General features: G+C 39.2%; 1 protein-coding gene across 10 annotated transcripts in view; it reads left to right on the forward strand.

Annotated features, from left to right (window-relative positions):
* The window catches only part of CERS3 (ceramide synthase 3), a 145,393-nt gene that overhangs the window by 116,126 nt on the left and 5,675 nt on the right, over window positions 1–23,592 (forward strand). The window contains exons 11-13 of one of the 10 annotated variants that reach the window (XR_008618596.1): window positions 1,941–2,094; window positions 11,396–12,541; window positions 19,229–19,360. Coding sequence is in view for 8 of the 10 variants with exons in the window: in XM_055088175.1 (XP_054944150.1) it covers window positions 1,941–2,094; window positions 19,229–19,419 (345 nt within the window). In the remaining 2 variants the exon portion in view is untranslated. The other 9 variants (XR_008618597.1, XM_055088173.1, XM_055088175.1 and 6 more) reach the window with 9 other exon arrangements.

Here is a 23,592-nt window from a genome sequence, read left to right on the forward strand (position 1 = left end):
GGGGAGGAGGGAGGGGCACGGATGCGGGGCGAGCTTGCGGCGGCAGAGGCCCGCGTGACGCTGCACCGGCCCGAGGCACGCCACACGTTCTCCCGGGGAAGCTGTCCCTGGATCCCAGGACCCCGGCCGTGGCGGGCTGCACGAGCTCCCGGGAGGGGCGGTGTGGAGAGTGACCTGTGCTTGCACACAGGCCTCTTGGTGGCAGCAGCAGCAACCCTAGCATCCCACGCCCATCTCTGCTGTCCGCGCCGACAGCCACCTAAAGACACATGTGATGGCATTTAGTGGCCACCTGGATAGTCCATGATAATCTCTCATCTCAAAATCCTTAATTTAATCATATCTGCAAAAAACTTTACCATGTAAGGTAACATTCACAGATTCCAGGAATTAGGACCTAATATTTTTGAGGACATTTTTTAGCCTACTACATTAGTGTCTAGAAATCAAGATTTTGTGTGTGTGGGGGGGGGGGGAGAAAGAGACAGAGAGAGAAAGAAAGAGACAGAGAGACAGAGACAAAGAGAGAGAGAAAGAGATTTTATGTGTTGACCTTTTATCCTGCAGCCTTAGTGCTAAACTCACATATTAATTCTAGGAGTTTTTTGGTTGATTCTTTGGGATTTTGTACATAAATAATAGAGGCACTTTTATTTCTTTCTTTTTAATTTGTATGACTTTTATTTATTTTTCTTGCCTTATTTCATTGACTAGGATTTCCAGTACAATGTGAATAGGAATGGTGAAAGTGGACATCCTTGCCTTATTCCTAATCTCAGGGGGAAAGCATTCAGTTATTCACCATTAAGTATGATGTTAGCTTCTATTCCTTCTTTGCAGAGAAGTTTAAAAATTTTTTTTTATCATGAATGGATGTTGAATTTTTTCATATGATTTTTCTGCATCAATTGATATAATCATTTTTCCCTTCTTTAGATTATTAATATATGGATTACATTCATTGATTTCCAAATATTGAACCAGTTTTGCATTACTGAGACAAACCCCACTTTATCATAGTATATATTTTTTTTATACATTGCTGGTTTTGATTTGGAATATTTTATTAAGAATTTTAATGTCTATGTTCATTAAAGATATTGACCTGTAGCTGTCTTTTCTTATACTGTCTGTCTGGTTTTGGTATCAGGGTAATTCTGGCCTCATAAAATAAATTGGGATGTGATCCCCCTTCTTTTTTCTGGAAGACATTGTGGAGATTTGGTGTTATTTGTTCTTTATACATTTCATGGAATTTGCCAGTGAAACCATTTGTGCCTGATATTCTTTTTCAGAAGATTTTAAACTACGTATTTAATTTTTTTCATAGTTTTAACACTACTCAGGTTACCTCTGTTTTCAATTTCATTGATTTCTCATCTCTGTTATTTCCTTCCGTTTGCTCATTTTGGGCTTATTTTGCTTTTCTTTCTTTTTTTTTTTTTTTCCCTAGTTTCGTAAGTTGGAAGCTCATATTATTACAGACTTTTTCTTTTCTAATATAAACATTTAATGGTATACATTTCCTTTTAAGCGTGGTTTTAACTACACTGAAGAAAATTTGATATGTTGTGTTTTTATCTTAATTCAAAATGTTTCTAGTATCCCTTGAGACTTACTCTTTTGATCCACTGATTATTTATAAGGGTGTTGTTTAATTTCCAAGTGTTCTGAAATTTTCCCATTATTTTTTTATATTGATTTCTAGCTTAACTCCATTAGGACCTGGAACATACTTTGCATAATTTTGATTCTTTAAGTTTGTTAAGGTTTATTTTATGATCCATGATATGTTCTATGTTGGTGAATGTTTGGTTGTTTGAATATTGTATTTTCTCTGAAGGGAACCATATCTCTAAACTGGGCCCATTTGTTTGCTTACTCACTCAAGAGTCTTTCTGGAAGGTTGTCACTCACAGCCCATTGTTTCTTTTGTCTAGAATATCCAGGACGTGAGAAGTGATGATGAGGATGAGTATGAAGAGGAAGAGGTTGAGGAAGAGGAGGAGGAGGAGAAGGAAGAAGCCACCAAAGGCAAAGAGACAGACGGTTTGAAGAACGGCCTTGGGGCCAACAGGCACCTCATTCCCAATGGTCAGCATGGCTGTTAGCTTGAAGCCCTCATAGCTCCTGGTGCACAGTGCGCTGCAAGGGCTGCTGGGAGCCAGAAGTGCTCCCTCCTCCATTGCTGTGGCCTCAGGACCCACAGGGACCACAGATTTTGCCCTTCCCTCTTTCTAACCAGCACCTTCCCCCGCTCCTAAGATGTATTTAACAAAATGTTAATTTGTGTTAAAATGTTAAATATAAGCATCCCCATGGATTTTACTGGAGTTAGGACTCAGATTTCAAAGATTTCTCCAGAGAACCCTTCCAGTTCTAATTGTTCCATTCATGAATTTAGATGTTTGGAGCCCACTTTGTTGTAGGCCTTCCCCTTCCCACCTTGCCTGTCCTCAGGATACTTTGGGAAGTGCTAAGTCAACCCACTTTTTCCAGGTGCGTTTGGCCACAGAGAGCAGCTCATTTCCCAAAAATGAGCTAGAGGTGGCAATGGAATGGTGGTGGCAGGACCAAACCAGGGGGCCAAGCTTCCAGGGCTCACAGACCCCTTTCTGCCATGGGCAGTGTTTAAACCTTCCATGCCGTGTGCTTCGTCTCTCCGATGGGAATAACCAGACCTGCCCTGGCCCCTCACAGGGTTGGAATAAGGATCAAATGAGATAATAATGGAAGTGAGAGTGCACACTGTAGGCTATGGTGTTGCTGTTACCTGACCCTCTTTTTACTGTGATCACAGTCCCGTTTGGGAGAGAAGCCTGGTGAAACTTGGCACTGAACAGGCCTGAACAAAAGGCACAGTCTTGAAGAATTCCTTTTAAATGTGTCTGGAAATACCTAAAAATGCAAGTACCCAGAAAGCTGTTTCCAGTTTATCTGGTAACTGTTTAATTGTTAGCTTCCCAAAGGTAATTCTCAAATCCCCCAGGTTCTCGTCCCTCAGGCTCCATGGCCAAGGGGAGGGAGTTTGGCCCCCATTCCTTCTTGTCCTTTGCTGATTTCTCACTTATTTCCTCTCTGAAAGGGACGCTTCCCTGCTGTGGCCCTGAGCCCCTCCTTCAGGCCAGCAGAGCTACCCAGCAGGCCATAGGGTCCACCTGGGGGCCTCTCTGGGGGCACTGGACCCAAGTCAGGTTGTTCCCCTAGCCACTATCGCCCAGGAAGCCCAGTTTCTGGGGCATGCGTTTGAGCTCCTGATCAAAGGAGGTCTTGGAAAAACAAAGAGACTCTGTACTTTAAACCCCTGCTCTCCAACCCAATCAGAGTGCATAACAGTAAAGCAGAACAAAACAAAGGGCTGGAAAACACCCCCGAGAATGTCCAAGGACAGGTGCTTGAGTCAATGTCAGCTCCTGGGGCTGCCTTACCTCTCTGGGAGGACAGGTAGGGGCTGGAGGGTCAGTAGCCACCTCTCGGCCCCCACAGGGATACATGTCCTGAGGCCAGCGTGCAGGGCAGACCTCAGAGACTTTCTCAGGTTACTGACTGAGGAGAGGCAAAGCCTTGTAGAGGAAGAGCCTGAGCAAAATGTGCAACTTTTCCCCACCCAATCTCTCATATTTTTGGGTCACATTTTGCATCTTCATCCTGTTTTGGGCCCATATTATAAAGCGAAGTAAGTGGAAGCTAAGACTGTGGGGACTAGTAAAGCCCACACAGTCTCCACCAATGGGGACTGCAGCCTCTGGAGCACAAAGGACACTGTATATACTAAAGATGTCTGCTTTTTTTTTTGTTTTTCAGTAAAAAGATATTTTTAAAACCTTCAGGCTAAACAAAAACAAAAACCTTCAAAATTCTTTCCCAACAAAATCTCTTTTTGAGGAATTGTTAGAACAACAGAAAAACATGTGTCAGGTTTCTCTGCATAATATTTTCATTTATGAGTACAATAACATTATATGTGTAATGTGTATTATAAATCTCAAATGCCTCCAGTCACTTTAGGGCATAGCTGTTGAATTATTATTAATATTTATATTATTATTATTTTTTTGGTGAAAGATCACACTAAGATATTATTTTTATGTTCCAGTTAACAGACAGTTTTTTCCTTGATTTATTTTGGTCTTATCTTTGTACCAAATAACTTCTTGCTTTAGGTAAAAAAAGTGTTTAGCTGTTGCTCTATCCTCCAGTTCTTTTTTTTTTCTTATTTGAACATCGAAGGTAAAATTGATATGCCAATTTCAACTATCTGTGATACAGCTGGAAGCACTAAACTGTCTCTTAAGAGGTAGAGATGCATATTTTGTAACATTTTTAAGGCTTTTGTGGTTAATTTTAAGGGTAACCTCTCTTTCTACTGGAAACAAGAGCTCATAGTATATACCAGATGACTTTATAAAAATGTAGTCCACCATGCCACCAGTATTATTGTAATGGTAAATGACTTACAATAAAACAGAGACAGAGCCCAGCATGTGTGGTGATTGAGTAGATTCAGCACATGCATTGTTTGGATTCTTAGAGATCATTACTAGTCCTACTGAGTGGTGGAAACAAAGATTTGCCAGTCCTCTAGAAACATCCTGCAGGGAATCAGGGGGAGCAGTGAGGAGAACAGAGCCAAGTTAGGACATTAGGGCTGCTGGCCTTGGGGTACCAGACACCAGACAGGAGAGGTAGCGGGTCGGGCCTGACTGGGCTGAGTCTCTTGGCTGTTCACAGTGCAGACAGACAGATGCTTGTGGGTTGGAGACTAACCTGGGTCACAGCACCTGAGCCCTATAGCACAAGGCCCTGTAGAAGTGCTAAGTGAGGGGCATGGTCCTAAAGATATTTTCTCAGCCCCCTTTTCTATACCTACCTTTCAAAGGTGGAGGAGGAAATAGGGTCTACTGATGGTTCAACTGGCTGTCCATCAGAATTACCTATTGAGCTTAAAACACACCTTGCCTGTTGCCTGCTCCACATTTGGATTCAGTACTTCTGGGATAAGAAAAAGGAATTTGCATTTTAACCAAGTCCAGGTGCTTCTGAAGAGCAGTCAGGACTCTGTGTGACCCCACTTGGTTTTATTTCTACTAGCAGTTTTATATGCTAATAGATGAGAAAATACAATGATACAGAATATTTACTCCAAAATAAATTCAAATAAAATAATAAAGGAGAAAAGGAAACATGAGAGCAGTCAAGACAAATAGAGTTTTACACTGGTTAGTACAATGGCAGTACTAATTACCAAATCCAAATTTATAGGTAATTACATCCAATGTAAGAACAGAGTACCAGATCAGATTTTTTAAAACTCCAACTTGGGGGCTTCCCTGGTGGCGCAGTGGTTGCACGTCCGCCTGCCGATGCAGGGGAACCGGGTTCGCGCCCCGGTCTGGGAGGATCCCACCTGCCACGGAGCGGCTGGGCCCATGAGCCATGGCCGCTGAGCCTGCGCGTCCGGAGCCTGTGCTCCGCGACGGGAGAGGCCACAGCAGAGGAAGGCCCGCATACCAAAAAAAAAAAAAAAAAAAAAAAAAACAACTCCAACTATAGGCTACTTACAAGAGATATGCTATAAATATATGCAAAAAGAAATGTTGAAAGTAAAAGGACGGATAAAGGTATACCATGCAAACTCTATCCCCAAAAAGCTGACATAGCTATTCTAATATCAGAGGCAAGAAGAGCTAGTGGGTATTAAGAGGAATGTTTCATAACAGTGAAAGGGATCAGTCCACCAGGAAAATATTTAAAAATTAAATCTGTATACACTGAATAATATACCTTTAAAATATATAAAGAAAAATTTTACAGAATTAAAAGGAGTAACAAAGTCATAATTGTGTTTGGGTGGTTTTAACACACAATTCAGTATCTGATAGAAACAGCCAACCAAAAAGCAATAAGAATACAGAAGATCTGAACAATGAAATGAACAAAATTGGCCCAGATGACATATGTAGAGAGAGCACTGTACCCAACAAATGCAGGCACACATTCTTTTCAGGTGCGTGTGAACATTTACCTAAGCTGACCACATGACAGGCCTTAAAACAAATCCCAAAACATTTCAAAGGTTTTAAATCATACAGAGTATGATCACTGATCACAGTGAAATTAGACAAGAAAAATCACCTATTTTTAAGTTAAGTAATGCACTTCTAAATGTAGCAAAGAAGCAATCACAATGGAGATAAAACATTTTAAAATGAATTATAATAAAAAATAATGAAAAGTATGTGGGATTCAACTAGTGACAAATTTAGAGGAAATTTTATAATATTAAAAGCTTTTATAAGAAGGCTGATGAAAATCAATGATCTAAATGTCTCAAAAAAAGTAAAAAGAGAAATTAATAAAATAGGAAACAAACATATAATAGAGAATATCACAAAAGCAAAAGTTGGTTCTTTAAAAGAAAAAAATTCATAAAATCCTGATCAAGAAAGACACAAATAATCAATATTAGGAATGAAAAGGATCTGTCACTATAGATCAAAGAACAAATAATAGGAGAATATCATGAGCAGCTTTATGTCAATAGATTTGAAGATGTAAATAAAATGCGTAAGTTCCTAGAAAAATACAGCTTGTCAAAATGGGCACAAGAAGAAACAGATATCTAAATAGCCTTCTATACAAAACAATTAAATCTGAAATTTTAAAATATGCCCCCCCTTAAAAAAATCTTTAGGCCCAGATGACTTATACAGTGAATTCTTCCAATATTTAAGGAAGAATTAACAGAAGTATTACACAAACTTTTCCAGAGAAAAAAGGAAGGTACACTTCATGTTTGTTTTACAAGGCTAGCATAATCTTGACTCTAAAATCTGACAAGAGTATTAGGAGAAAAAGACCCAACAAGTATAGGCTTAGTCATTCATAAACATAGGTGCAAACTGAATTCAGCAATATGTAAAGAAGACAGTGCACGGCAAACAAGTTGGGTTTATTTCAGGGGCATGTGGTTGATTTACTGTTTGAAAATCAATGTTATTAACCATTTTAAGAGAATAAAGGAAAACCCAAATCTTCAAAAGCCTTATATAAAATTCAACCTCCATTCATTAAAAAAAAAAAACCTCACAGAAAAGTAGGAAGGAATTTCTTTTATCTGAAAAATAGCATCTTCAAAAAGTGTAAAGCCAGTATCATATAATGCTATAATGGTGAGATATTGAGTTTTATCCCCTGGGATTATTACTGAGACAAAAATGTCCACTATCTTCAAGGAGGCCCATCATCCTGAATATATTCAACATTGTATTTTTCATCCCAGCCAATATAATATTTAATAAATAAATAAAAATTACAAGGCTCAAAAGGAAATAATTGTTACTACAAATGTAAATGCAAAAAATCCCCACACATTGTATGTGTGTGTAAATTTATACAGAAATGCCAAGGATTAAGACTGGCTAAGACAATTATCTGTAAAGGAACATATTAATGAATCAGATTAAATGATAATAAAGAACTTCTATTTCTCAAAAGACACCATTAAGAGAGTGAAAAGGCAAATCATGGAGTTGGAGAAAATAATTGGCAACACTTATAACTGACAAAGGGCTCATGTCCAGTATATATGAAGAGGTCCTACTCACCCCCCCCAAAAATACTTACAACCCAATAAAAAAAATGAGCAGGCACTTAACCAACACTTTACAAAACACCATATCTAAATGTCCAATAAACATATGAAAAGGTGCTCAATCTCATTAATCATTAGAAAGACTCATAGTATCAAATGGCAATCACATGGAACAAAGGAAACTCACACACTGTTGGAGGAGTATAAACAGTTATAACCACTTTGAAAAATAGTTTGTCATCATTTCCTAAAATTGGACATATGCACATATCATAACCCAGTAATTTCACTCCTAGGTACATACCAGAAAGGCACACGTAAAAGCACCAAAAGAATGCACATGAATGTTCATATCAGCAATGTTAACAACTCTAAAGGGCACTTCCCAAATGTCCATCAAGAGTAAAATGGATAATTGTGGTCTATTTACAATACAGGATACTGTAGAGCAATGAAAATGAACCAACTGGTACTTGCAACAATATAGCTTCCTCTTATGATCTTAATGTTTTGTAAAAGACTCTAATGTAAAATGAATAGATGCTTTATGTTTCCATTTATTATAATGTTCAAAAACAGACAAAACCAATCTATGATAGTAAAAGTCAGGGTAGTGGTTACCTTTGAGAAGAAGAGAGGGACTGTGCCTGGATGGGGCCCAAGGGGGCTTCGGGTGCTATTAATGTTCTGCTTCTTGACCATGGTGGTGCTTCCATGAGTGTGTTCAATTTGTGATACATCAGCAAACTGCACACTTAGGATTTGTATGCTGTTCTGTATAGATATTATAATTTTTTGGAAGTTGTTAAAATGAAAAAGAAAAAGCTAGCTACTTTTAAGTTCTTACCTTTCTAAGACAGCTAATGTCCCAGTCTCTTCTTTTTTATATAAACTTTAATACCAAAAGTATCTACCTTAAGATATACATAAAAGCCTATAATCTCACTACTATATAATCCCCATTGGCATTTAAAGTAGTACTAATAAGAGTGCATTCAAATAATGCAAAAATAATGTATGTATCAAATGAGAAGTGAAAAACTCTCTGCAAAAGGGAAACACTCTTAACGTTCATTGTGATTCCATCCAGAAACATTCTTATGCCTATTTTAGCCTGAATTTGTAGTGGAATGCCAGCTCCCCAAACATCCCCATTGCAGCCTGTTTTTGAGACGGATGGAGGTGATTGACCATGGCAGTAAGACAGAGCACCTAGAGAGGACTGGCAATGCTCAGTGAGGGAAGGCCAAGGTCGGATTATTTTTGAGAATTTGAAGTTTGTTTTATGGGTCTTTCAACGCCAAGACTTAATTAAGATCAGCTAAGAAACATAACAGTTTAGGACTGGTGAAGGCAGCAAGGGAAAGATTTTGAGGTGAAGGGTTCAGGAATCATAAGTTTCTTATGCAGTAAACTCTCTGTGGATGTCTTCTTTTTTTTTTTTTTGCCGTACGCGGCCCTCTCACGGTTGTGGCCTCTCCCGTTGCAGAGCGCAGGCTCCGGACACGCAGGCTCAGCAGCCATGGATCACGGGCCTAGCCGCTCCGCGGCATGTGGGATCTTCCCGGACCGGGGCTCGAACCCGTGTCCCCTGCATCGGCAGGCGGACTCTCAACCACTGCGCCACCAGGGAAGCCCTCTGTGGATGTTTTCTATTGAGTTGATGGGTCTTGAGAAAAGGTTCTGAAATAAACAATAATTATTTGCCTGGCAAAAGTCTTCTAGAATGGGAAAGTTATGCTAATGAAGACAGTGCTATAGTCAAGTCATGTAAATGGGGACAGTGAGCTGTGTGGGGTTGGTGATCTGGATTCGCAGTATACACTTACATTATCTATATACATACTCATGTTACCTTTATCCATGAACTCTGCTATAATGTGCTCAGGTGAGGGGGAAATGAAAATAGAAGCACCTCCTGTGTATGCCCCTGAGACTATGAACACCCAGAAGGGGCATCTTTAACTAATTTGCACTAAGACTCCATATAGGCAATTGGCAGCACTATACAATGTACTTTTTAAACACAAAGATCTGCACTCTAAGTCTACACATGATCTGTTCCTTGCTTTTTGCTCACCAATGCATTGTAGGGATCTTTCCATATTGGCACATATAGATCGCTTTCATTTCTGTAAGAGCTGCAAGGTAATCCTTAGAAATTTATCATAGTATTTAACCAGTCTCATATTGTTTGACACTTGAATGGTTTCTAGTTTTTAGCTCTTATAATATTGCCATGAACATCCTTCGGTGGAAGTATCTAACCCAAGTTGCCTGGTTTAAAAATCCCTACTCTGTTACATACTGTGTAACCTTGAGCAAGTCTCTTGATCTCTTCACCTTCAGTTTACTCATCTGTAAAATGGGCACAGAACCTTCTTCATTATGTCATGTTGAGGATTAAATGAGATGATCCACATAAAACATTTTTCAGCCCACCTTCACATAGTAAGCACTCAATAAATGTCAACTCTTCTAATTGTTCATAATTCCCATGGGGTAAGTTTCTACTAGTGAGATTTCTGGGTCAAGGCACATGCAGTTTTCATTTTAATAGATACAAATTGCCTTCCAACAAAGGTGTACAAATTTAGTCCTACTGACTGTGTTTGAGAGTAGCTATTTCTCTGAAATGGGAATCATCAACTTTTTTTTTTTTTTTTTTTTTTGTGGTACGGGCCTCTCACTGTTGTGGCCTCTCCCACTGTGGAGCACAGGCTTAGCAGCCATGGCTCACAGGCCTAACCACTCCGCAGCATGTGGGATCTTCCCAGACCGGGGCACAAACCCATGTCCCCTGCATCGGCAGGCGGACTCACAACCACTGCGCCACCAGGGAAGCCCGGAATCATCAACTTTTGACCTTTACTCCAGTCTGAGAGTTTTAATATCTTATTGTTGTTTTGACTTGCATCTCTTTAATGTGAATGAGATGGAACATTTGTGTTTCTTTTACTTGCTTACCCATTTTTCTATTGGGTTATTGTTCTTTTCCTTAGGTGTCTATGAGCCCACTGTAAGGAGATTGACTTCTATCATCTGTAATATAGAATTTTCTGCTTGGCTTTGGTCTTATGATTTTATAAGTAGTAATTTGGGAGAGTCCATTCATGAATTTTAATTTTTCCAGTAGTAGTAAAATTCATCAGTCTTTTCCTTAACAGTCTCTGGAGTCTGCTTCCTGCTTGGACAGTCTTCCCTAAACAAAAGTATACGTAAAAAATCATTCATGCTTCTTTTTACAGCTTCCATGGATTCATTGATTCTCTGCTCCAGATGGTATTTATTTTGATGTAAGAAGTAAGATGAGAAGGGATTTTTTTTAATGGTTGCTGGTTTTCCCCCAAGACATTTGCTGAATTCTATTTCTTTTTTCTTGTGTTTGAAATGCCACCCTTAAATTCCCATATGTATTTTGTGTCTCCTGGCTTTGTGCACTTTCCACTCTGTTTCACTGAAGTGCTTATCGTATACTATCCTGTTTTAATTTGAATAACTTTATAATAGGTTTTAATATGGTTGGGTCAGTGACCCATCTCTACTCTTTTACTTCCAAATTTCATTGGCCCATCTCACATTTATATTTTATTTCCAACATTTCTTTTATTACAAACTAGAAACCAGATGAATTCTAGAGTTTTTTGGTTAGGTTTCCCCCCAAATCTTGATGGTATGCTATTTTGAGATTGCTCTGAATTTATAATTAATTTAGGGGAGTTAAATTATAGTTTTGAGTCATCCTATCCAAAAGTAATGTGTGTATTCCTATTCAGTTAAATCCTCTTTTATGTCTTCCAGTAGAATTGGGAGATTTTGTTCACATAGACCCTGAAAATTTCCTTTAAGGTTTATACCAAGGTAATGTATCTTTTTTATTATTTTTGAAAATATTATCTTTACTTCCTTTATATATAAAGGTATATATATACATATATATATATAATATTTAGAAAAGCTACTGATTTTTGTATGTTAATTGTATAACCTGATACTCCACTCATGTTCCTAATAGGTTTTCAGCTCTTCTAAAATCAGGAATGGGTGTGGGTGTTGAATTGCCTTTCTTGGGGTGCTGATCTAGTAGTTGCTCTTTGCTCTATTAATCTGATCATATTAGTTTCTTACTATTGGACTAGCCTGGCATTCAGGGAGACAGCTCCTCTTGGTCACAATGTGTTATTTTAAAGTTTACTGACAAATTTCTTTTTTGTTGAATATTTTAGCATGGATTTTATTAAAATATTTTCTACAGTTTTCTGTTTTGTGTTCTAAATGTTTTTTGTATATATATTGTGTAGAGTTGATAAAGAAAAATTTGGAGGATTCTTTCTTTTTTTGTTCCTTTTTTACTTTACTCTTTCACTTTTTTTTATTGTTTGCTCTGAGTATTGCATTCTACAGACATAATTTATCACTAGTTTTGATATTTTACAAATGCGAGTGAAGTGCGAGAATCTTATTTTCCTCTCTGTCCCTTTACCATCCCCCATTTATAATTGTTTTAATATTTCCTCTGTATACTTTGAGAATCACATCAGATAATGTTAGAATTTTTGCTCCAATCCTCAAACATAATTTAACAAAGTTGAACAGAAAAAGCTCCATTGTATTCACCCATATCCTTTCTATTGTTTTCTGTTCTGGAGTTCTAAGATTCCTTCTTTTATCATGTCTTTCTGTTTCAAGGACTCCCTTTAGCCATTTTCTAGGGTAGGTGCTGATAATATTTTCTTATTTCTTTTACCTAAGAATATTTCGATTTTCCCTTCCTTTCTGAAGGATATTTTCACTGAATATAGAATTATAGAATAAATACATAACTAAATAACTATCAAATTATAGTTATTTTCTTTCAGCAAGTGAAAACTGTTGTGTCACTTCCTTCTGGGCATCATGGTTTCTGATGAGAAATCTGCTGTGATTTGAATTATCTATCCTCTATTGGTAGGTATCATTTGTGCTTGCTGCTTTAAGAATTTTTCCTTTGTCTTTAGTTTTTAAAAGTTTGATTATGACTTGTATTGATATGAATTTCTTTGGGTTTATCCTGTATTGTGTTTGCTCAGCTTCTTAAATCTGTATGTTATGTCTTTTACTGAATTTAAGAAATTTTCAGTCAATATTTATTTGAATGCTTTTTCAGCACCTCTCCTTTTCTCCTTTCCACCTGGGATTCCAATGACACAAATGTTAGCTCTTTCATTAGACTCCCACAGGCCCCTGAGGCTACCTACATTCATGGTTTTGGTTTTGGTTTTGGTTTTCTTCACTCTATTTTCTCTTTGTTGTTCAGACTGGACAGTTCCTACTGTATTAATTTCCAGATCATGAATTCTCTCCATTCTGTTGTTGAGAGAAACAGCATAAAACTCCACTGAGTTTTTAAATTTTGGTTAGTGTATTTTTTAATTCTAAGATTTCCACTTGGTTTTCCTTTATATTTTCTGTTACTTCGATGAGACTTTCTCATGCTTCCCTTTGTTTCAAGTATGTTTGTAATTGCTCCTTGAAGCATTTTTTAATTGAGAACTGCTTTAAAATCCTTGTCAAGAAGCAAATTCTAAAATGAAAGTAGAAGTGAATAAAAGTGAAAACAAAAACAATAAGAAAAAATCAATGAAACAGAAAGCTGATTCTTTGAAAAAATCAGTAAAATTGAAAGACTTCTTGAAAAACTAAAAAAGATAAAAAGAAAATATACAAATAATTAATATCAGGAATGATAGAGCTGCTACATAGACCTTGAATCTGTTAAAAATAAAAAGGCAGTAAGAGACTACTATAAACAACTTTATTTCATAAATTCAATAACTCAGAAGAAATGGACCAATTCCTTGAAAACTGCAACCTACTAACAACACTTAGCCAAGGTAAAACAGATAAGTTGAGTGGCACTGTATTTATAAAAGAAATAGAATTTATAATTAAAAAGCTTCCAAAAAAGAAATATGCTATCCCATATACTTTAACTGGGGAGTATTACCAAACATTTTTAAAGATTAACACCAATTTTACACAGTCTCCTCCAGCAAAATAGGAAGGCAAGAACACTTCTGAACTCATTATATGAAACCAATATTACCTCAAGAATTACCACAAAAACAGTACAAGAAAATACAACCATCTATCAAAATCTCCCATGATCTTGATGCAGAATTCCTCAACAGAATACTAGCAAATCAAATCCAGCAACTTATTTTTTTAAATGATATACCATTACCAAATTCCTGCTATGTGAGGCTGGATCAATATTTGAAAATCAATTACCATAAGCTACCATATCAATAGGTTAAGAAAAAAAAACATACGATATATCAATCAATGCAGGAAAAGCAATGGACAAAATCTAACAAATATTTATTATAAAAACTCTCATCAAACTAATAATAGAGGGAAATTTCTTCAACTTAATGAAGAACACCTACAAAGAAACCTACAGCTAACATCATAGTTAAAGGAAAGACAATGCTTTCCCCCTAAGATTGTGAGAGCGACAAGGATGTCCGCTCTCAGCAGTCCTATTCTGACCACCTGACAACATGGTATTGGAAATCCTAACAACTGTAATAAGACAATAAAAAGAAATAAAAGGCTTACAGATTGAAAAAGCAGAAACAAGACTCCTTATTTTCAGATGACACTATGTAAAAAATACTAATGAATCTACAAAATCCTCACAAAATTTCTAAAACAATATATGAATTCAGCAGATCACAGGATATAAAATCATCACACAAAGAATTAATTGCAATTCTATTTACTAAAAATGAACATGTGGAAACAGGAATTTAAAACATGATGCCATGTCTTATTTCCCAAATAAAATGAAAAACTTAGCTATAAACCTAACACATACAGTGTCTGTATGCTGAAATTTGTAAAATGCCAAGGAAAGAAATAGAAAAAGTCTTTAAAAATAGGAGATAAGTACTTTGTTCATGGATTGGAAGACTCAACTTAGTAAAGATGTTGATTCTCTCCAAATTGATCTCTACATTTAATAAAGTTCCTATCAAACCTCTGCTTAATTTTGTTTGTTTGTGTAGACATCAACACGCTTTTTCTGAAATCTATATGGATAGGTATGGCACTATAGTAGCTAAAACAACCTTGAAAAGAATAAAGTGGGAGAAATAACTTTACCTGATATTAAAGCTTACTATAGAGTTACAGTAATCAGGGCAGTGTGGTATTGGCAAAGGGTTAGACACATAGATCAGTGAAACCAAAGAGAGATCCCAGAAATATATCCACACAAATATGTCCAACTTATTTTGACAAAGGTGAAAAAGCAATTCAAATGAGGAAGGATTGCCTTTTCAATAAATGGTGCTGGAGCAATTGGACATTGAAATGAGCCTCAACCCAAATATCACACCTATATGAAAATTAACTCAAAATGAATCATAGACTTAAATTAAAAGTGTAAAAATAAGAACTTTTAGAGAAAAAAACATGGGAGAAAGCCTTGAGGTTCTTGGACTAGGTAAGGAATTCTTAGATTTGACACCAAAAGTATGATCCATAAGAGGAAAATTTAATAAACTAGACCTCAACACAATTAAAAGATTTGCTCTGTAAAAGATGTTGTTAAGAGGATGAAAAGACAAGCATATCTACAGAATAAGAAAAAATATTTGCAAACCATATATTTGACAAGGGACTTGTATGCAGAATATACAAAGAACTCTCAAAACTCATTATTAAAAAAAACAATTGAATTAGAAAATGAACAAAAGACATGAACAGATATTTCTGTTCCTGAAGATATACAGATGGCAAATAAGCACAGGAAAATATGTTCATCATCAATAGCCATCAGAGAAATACAAATTCAAACCACAATGAGATATCACTACACACCTGCCAGAATGATTAAAATAAAGAATAGTGATAACACCAAATGCTGGTGAAGAGGCAGAGAAACTGGATCACTCTTTTATTGCTGGTAAGAATGTAAAATGGTCATCCACTCTGGAAAGCAGTTTGGCAATTTTTTAAAAACTAATAATGTAACTACTATATGAATCACCAACCACTCTTGAGCATTTATCCCTGAGAAATGGAAACAGATTCACACAAAAATCTATACACAAGTGTGCATAGTGGATTTATTATTAATAACTGCAACTGGAAACAATTCAGTTGTCCTTCAATGGGTGAATGATTAAATAAACTTGTACATCCATATCATGGAATTCTATTCAATAATAAAAAGGAATAAATTATTGATATACACAACAACCAGGAAAGATCTTAAGGAAATTATGCTGAGTGAGAAAAACCAATCTCCAAAAGTTACATACTGAATGATTCCATTTCTATAATATTCTTAAACTAATGTAATTATAGACGTGAGAAACAAATGAGTGGTTTCTAAGAGTTAGGGTTCGGGGGAGGGGTGGCTGCAAAAGGGTAGCCCAAGGGAGCCTTGTGGTGAAGGAACAGTTCTGGATCTTGATTGTGATGATAGTCGCACAAAGCTACACATGTGACAAATTTCACAGAACTGCGCACACACACACACACACGATTGCATATACAACTGGCAACACCTTCATAAACTCTGTGGGTTGTACTAATGTCAATTTCATGGATTTGATATTGTATTATAGCTATGCAAAATGCTGTCATTGGGGGATTGGGGTACAGGGTACACAGGACCTACTGTATATTTTTTCCTACCATACTGTGAATCTTATATCAAATTTTAAAAAAAAGTTTTAAATTTCCTTGTCACATAACTCCAACTTCTGTGTCTTCTCAATATTGGTGTTTGTTGATTGTATTCTCTCATTCAAGCTGAGATTTTCCTGACAATGATTTTTGATTGTATCCTGAACACTTTGAGTATTGTGTTATGAGACTCTGGCTCTTATCCAGATCTTCTATTTTATCCATGCCTCCTTACTACCTGGTGGAGGTGGAAGTCCAACGTCCCTACTTTGCTTGTGTTGACACCCAGGGACAGAAGGTGCCTCATTACTGCTGGGTGAAGGTAGGAGCTCAGGGTCTCCACTAGATGTATGCAGACACAGACACCACCAGGTGCCTCCTTACCTCCACTGACACTGCAGAGTGGGATAAGGACTCACAATGTTTGAAGGCCATAAAAGTCCCAGCTTCTCACTCTGCCATCTCTGACACCAGCCCAGTGGGGGCGGGGGGTGTGTGTCTTGTTACAGCTGGTGAGAGTCTAAGCCCCCCACTTATATTTTGGTGACAGGAATGGGGGTGAGGCCATTGTTTTTTCCATGGAGTTTGACTGAAGTAGAGAAGTTATCACCTAAAAGTGTTCTGTCTTGCTAGGCTGCCCCTAGCGTTTGGCCAGAGGGAGTAGGCTTTTCGGAGGGCTGTCTGTGCCCGTTATTTCTGGATTGCCAGCTTCCCCAGCACCCACTCCTGGACACCTGAGGCAGAAAGAAAATTCAAGGATCTCACCCCTGTGTTGTTCCTTGGTCCTGCAGACCCTAGCCAGCCTGACTTCTTTTCTCCATCTCTCAGTGTCTTCTTGAGCTTGTTTGATGTATAATATCCAGGGGTTATAACTGTACTTAGTGGGAAGAATAGGGAGAAGTGCATTTACTCCATCTTGTCTAGAAGCTCTTTCTTTTAATAAGTTTATTCCATTTATATTTATTGATATAATATTTATGTTTGTTATAAATTCTCTTATCTTATTTTCAGTTTTAAAAAAAATTTTATTGGGGTAGAGTTGATTTACAATGTTGTGTTACTTTCTGCTGTACAGCAAAGTGAATCAGTTATATATATACATATATCCACTCTTTTTTAGATTCTTTCCCCATATAGGTCATTACAGAGTATTGAGTAGAGTGTCCTGTACTATACAGTAGGTCATTATTAGTTATCTATTTTATATATAGTAGTATCTATATGTCAATCCCAATTTATCCCTCCTCCCCTTCTCCACTGGTATCCATAAGATTGTTTTCTATATCTGTGACTCTATTTCTGTTTTGTAAATAAGTTCATTTGTACCATTTTTTATTAGATTCCACATATAAGCTATATTGTATGATATTTGTCTTTTTCTGTCCGCCTTACTACACTCAGTATGACAATCTCTAGGTCCATCCATGTTGATGCAAATGGCATTATTTCATTCTTTTTATGCCCGAGCAATATTCCATTGTATATATATATATATCAATCACATCTTCTTTATCCATCCCTATCCCTCTGTCAATGGACATTTAGGTTGCTTCCATGTCCTGGCTATTGTAAATAGTGCTGCAATGAACATTGGGTGCATGGATCTTTTCGAATTATTGTTTCTTCATATATATGCCCAGGAGTGGGATTGCTGGGTCATAAGGTAGCTCTATTTTTAGTTTTTTAAGGAACCTCCATACTGCTCTCCACAGTGGCTGTATCAATTTACATTCCCACCAACAGTGCAAGAGGGTTCCCTTTTCTCCACACCCTCTCCAGCATTTATTGTTTGTAGATTTTTTGATGATGGCCACTCTGACTGATATAAGGTGATACCTCACTGTAGTTTTGATTTGCATTTATCTAATAATTAGTGATGTTGAGCATCTTTTCATGTACTTTTTGACCATCTGTATGTCTTCTTTGGAGAAATGTGTATTTAGATCTTCCACCAATTTTTTGATTGGGTTGTTTTTTTTTTTTGTTAATTGTGCTGCATGAGCTGTTTGTATATTTTGGAGATTAATCCCTTATCGGTCGCTTTGTTTGCAAATATTTTCTCCCATTCTGTGGGTTGTCTTTTCATTTTGTTTATGGTTTCCTTAATTCTTCCCCCTTTCCTGTCTCTTGTAAAAAAAAAAAAAAAATCAATAAACAGAAACCACAATTAAATAGAGTAGGAGACCAGAAGGGGGAGCTCTCATGCCATGACAGCAGAGCCCAACAAGAAGACTCCTCTGACTTGTTAAGAACTCAGTCAGTGAAAAGCCATGGATTCTTTGTTTATTAAAGCCCTCCCAACTTCCTTTTTCCCTCTATAAAAGTGTTCTTGTTCTCTTTCCTTTGCTGTGTATTTGAATGTGTCTTGCCCCAGTTGCAGACCCCCAATTCTCTGCTGATCCCAAATGAACTCATTTTTGCTGGAGAAATATCTGGCAGTCTATTTGCTTTAGGTCAATGCTTTTCCATAGGTATGATTTTGCAGTGCCTGTGGATATGTGTTTTCCTTCTGCTAATTTGGAAGGTTAACAGTTGTGTTAGGTTTCCTAATGATTATCTTTATATATATGTTATGTAGGAGGTGATAATTTCATATATTAACTAGATATCAGATATTCCCCTAGTTCTAGTCATGTTAGACCTGGCTGTTCAGGGTGGCCCAGGCCAGAGGCTATAGGGTAACATCTGGCTCTGGCAGGGCCCTGAAGAAGCTTAGTCCTTCCACTTCCATGTGAAATGTCTTCACACACAGAGTGGCTGAGAAAGGGAAGGGGAATCTGGTTCAAGTTTCTAATAGGGAACCCTTGGTGTCTACCTAATTGGGGAGGTGCGCCTTTAGAAAAAGAGGGGCTCACTGGGGTTTACTAATAGATATTTTAAAAATAATATAAATTGGGTATTTTGCTTGTATTTTACTCTATCCACAACCACTTAGGAGTACTTTTGTGCAACTAGGTTTGGTTTTCTACTGGACACCCCCATATGTTCTGGAATTACAGAAGGGAAACGAAAGCCCCGAGGGAGGCCTGGGGATTCCCACCAACTCTACCTGGAGCTGGTTCTACCCACTGCCTACTGACTTTGGAGAAGGTAACGCTTTATCTTTTCATCTTCCACTACCCCCAACAAGAGGAAGATTTTGTTGAACTTTACTTTCTGTACCTGGCATTAGGAAAACAAGAGTCTGTTGCTGAGGATCACTGCAGGGGTGAATTTTTAATGAGAAGACCTAGGAGAAGGGGCTTGCCCAGTACTGCCTGTCACACTTGGTGCCGTCTGGGTGCCCTCGTGTACCTTTTGGTAAAGGACTCAGCCACCTTGCTATAGCAGCAGGGACCCGGCCAGAATACAGGATTGGTGAAGTCCATGCAAAATGTATGAAGTTTTCCCACTTGAAATTTGAATAGGAACCCCCACACCTTCCCATCAAGGCCTGGCTCTGAATGTCCACACTGCAAGCAGGCTGCTTACTTTGGCAGTTTTCTTGGCTCTCCACCACCCCCCTCCACCCAGTGATACCATATCCCCCTCAGAGTCTCATCTGCTGGCATTCCCAGATTCCTGAGGACAGCCCTGGCTCAACTCCAGAATTTGTACGCAAGTGAGTGACTCAGCCTGTCTCATGCAGTGAGCAAAGGCTTCTGGTTCAGAGAATGTTAAGCAGTTGATAAGTAAATCTGTCCTGTATCCCAGAAAAGCAGGACCCAACTCTCTCCTGGGCTGTTGTCTCAGCTGCCTCCCCACACAAAAGCTGTTGCTTTAAAGAGGAGGCCCTTTGCCAAGTTGCCAAACTCCTTTGTCCCTGCAAATAAAACTTTCCACTAGGTGGCCTTCAAGTTCCTGTTAAGGAGAAGAGGGGAAAAAAAGACAAAATCCAAATCTTTATAGAGAGAGAGAGAGAGAAAGCAACAGAGAAAGAGAAACCAGAGAGCCTCAACCGGGACTGCTCTGGGAAGACACCAGTCCCTGGGCAGCTGATTTGGACACCCAGCAATTAGTCTGGGATTTGGGACAAAAAGAGCTTGACCAACGATTCTTCTGGGCTGGGCATCACCTAGCATGTCCTATTCCCACTGGTCTCTGTGGGTGGTGGAAAGGTGCCTTGGACTTACTGTATGGCCTTACTGTATGGCTAACTGACAGAGCCTGGGCCTGTGCTTGGTCTTTCATGGGTGCCCTTTCTCTTTATAAAAATGACGTCAGTGAGCAAACTCAGTGATAAGACACACTGGGCCACATCGCTGGGCTTCTTCTGCACCAGCTCCATTGGGTTGAAACAGACTTGAACACACGCCTCCCATCTTCTCCCAGTAGAGGCTGCTGGCTTGGGGCTCAAGTACCTCCCTATCCCAGGCTTTCTGATGCTGCATTTCTGAGGAAGGAGAAGGCCTTTGTAACATTTACATTGGGGCCCTAGAATATGAACTTGATCTCAATGCTTCTCCCCCACAGTTTGCCAGTACCACTGAAGGGTCCAGATGCTACCTGGCTTTGCATCCAACACATTCACAAGTGAGAGCCCTTAACCCTCCCAGTCAAGCCATCCTCTGCCTCTGCAGAGGAATCTGTCTTCTTGGGCATCCGAAGACAGCCATGCTGGGGTCAGGTCAGAGATCAAAGGACAACGTCAGATGGCAAGTTGGCCAGGGTGACCCAAGAGACTGTGCAAGTGGCCAACAAGTAAAGGCTTGGGAAGGCCAGGCCCACCAGTAAAAGTGTTGCTTAGAATTTGTTACTAAGGTTAAAGTACTGAAGTTTCAGGTAATTTATTTTTTTTAATAGAGTTGATTCAAAACTGTTTATATAATTCCATCTATGACATTTCATATAATTTCATCCAAATGATGAATTCCATTTCATCAGTCTGCAGAAAGGAGACAGGGGCTAGCAAGGAGCTGGACGAAATGCACAGGGCATGGTTTCCAGAGTCAGGCAGACCCGTGCTAGAGTCATAGCCCCACTTATGAGAAGTGCAGCCTAGGGAAGCTTCTTCATCCCTCTGAGCCTCGACTTCCTTCTTTGTAAAAACGTCTTCCTCTGAGGTATGCTGTAAGGTTTAAATGAGATCTATTTTGAAGCACCCAACACAGAAACGTTACTCAGAAAATACCAGCTTCACTTCCAAAATACAGGCCAAAGTCACCCAACTTGTAAATGGCAGGGCTTAGATTTCAATCTGTACTTTTGGCTGGTCTCCAAGAACCAGTGCCTTTTGCATTGATGTGATTAAAACAATGAGGCCCACTTTGTGTCAGTCCAGGACGTTAAAATGTACAGCAAGACAGACCTCTTTCCTGCTCCTGCTGAATCTAGGGGGCGAGGGACAAGGAAACAGGTGTTTCAGTCAGAGCCCAGTAAGAAAAACATAAATCACATGAGGTATTTCAGACAGGGGATTTAAAGCAGGGAATTGGCTATACAGGTGTTGAAGGGCTGAGAAAAGCCAAAAGGGAGCACTGAGTTAACCAGGGATAATAAGTGCAGGAAGCAGAGGTGATGGCCTTTCCAGAATGCAGGTGCTTAGAGGAGGGGCCCGATGGATCTAATGCATGGATTCCTGGGGGGCTGGCTCTGCACAGCTGGCCCCCAAACTCTGGGTCAGTGGCAGGGCCTGGCAGCTGCTGCTTGTACCACTGAGGAGACAAAGACCCTGTGGCTGGTGCTGAGACCATACCCTGTTTGTCAACAGGGCACCACCAGGTTGTTGCTGGCATCTCTGAGGGGCTCAGGTGTACCTGATGCTAAGTGCTAGGGCCCTGGCTGTGAGCTTCTGCCAATAGAAGCTGGAAAATAGGAAGGAACCCCCTTCTCACTTCCTTCTGTGTTCCAGTGCCTTTCTAACTGTTCCTATTGGCATACCTAACAAGAATCCAACTGACAAGGGGATCTGGGACAGAGAGTCTGTAGAGAACCAGCCCCAGACCATGGAGCAAAGTGTAGAAGGAGGACCTGAAGCTGAGACATAAGAGATAAATAAGCAGCACAGTCTATCCCTTTGGCAACTCAGCACCCACACATACCCTTATACACATATTTAAAATTCCATACAACAATAACGTCATGCTTCTGCCTAACAAGATGCAACTGGAAAAGAAGAGATAAAAATTAGTATATAGAGATTGGTTCAAGATGGTGGAGTAGAAGGATGTACACTCACTCCCTCTTGCAAGAGCACCGGAATCACAGCTAACTCTGAACAATCATCAATAGGAAGACACTGGAACTCACTAAAACAGATACCCCACATCCAAAGACAAAGGAGAAGCCACATGAGATGGTAGGAGGGGCACAATCACAATAAAATCAAATCCCATAACTGCTGGGTGGGTGACTCATAGACTGGAAAACAATTATACCACAGAAGTCCACCCACTGGAATGAAGGTTCTGAGTCCCATGTCAGGCTTCCCAACCTGGGGGTCCGGCAATGGGTGGAGGAATTCCCAGAGAATCAGACTTTGAAGGCTAGTGGGATTTCATTGCAGGACTTTGACAAGACTGGGGGAAACAGAGACCCCAGTCTTGGAGGGCACACGCAAAGTAGTGTGTGCATCAGGACAAAGGGGGAAGGAGCAGTGACCTCATAGGAGACCGAAGCAGACCTACCTGCTAGTGTTGGAGGGTCTCCTGCAGAGGCGGGGTGCAGCTGTGTCTCACCGCGGGGACAGGGACACAGGCAGCAGAAGTTCTGGGAAGTATTCCTTGGCGTGAGCCCTCCCGGAGTCCGCCATTAGCCCCACCAAAGAGCCTGTAGGCTCCAGTGCTGGGTTACCTCAAGCCAAACAACCAAGAGGAAGGGAACTCAGCCCCACCCATCAGCAGACAGGATTAAAGTTTTACTGAGCTCTTCCCACCTGAGCAACACCCAGCTCTACCCACCACCAGTCCCTCCCATCAGGAAGCTTGCACAAGCCTCTTAGATAGCCTCATCCACCAGAGGGCAGACAGTAGAAGCAAGAAGAACTACAGTCCTGCAGCGTGTGGAATGAAAACCACATTCACAGAAAGATAGACAAAATGAAAAGGCAGAAGACTATGTATCAGATGAAGGAACAAGATAAAACCCCAGAAAAACAACTAAATGAAGTGGAGACAGGCAACCTTCCAGAAAAAGAATTCAGAATAATGATAGTGAAATGATCCAGGACCTTGGAAAAAGAATGGAGGCAAAGATCGAGAAGTTGCAAGAACTGTTTTACAAAGACCTAAAAGAAATAAAGAACAAACAAACAGAGATGAGCAATACAATAAGTGAACTGAAAAATACACTAGAATAGGGGCTTCCCTGGTGGCACAGTGGTTGAGAGTCCGCCTGCCGAT

This window comes from Physeter macrocephalus, chromosome 11 (genome assembly GCF_002837175.3).
Source record: "Physeter macrocephalus isolate SW-GA chromosome 11, ASM283717v5, whole genome shotgun sequence".
Lineage (NCBI taxonomy): Eukaryota > Metazoa > Chordata > Mammalia > Artiodactyla > Physeteridae > Physeter > Physeter macrocephalus.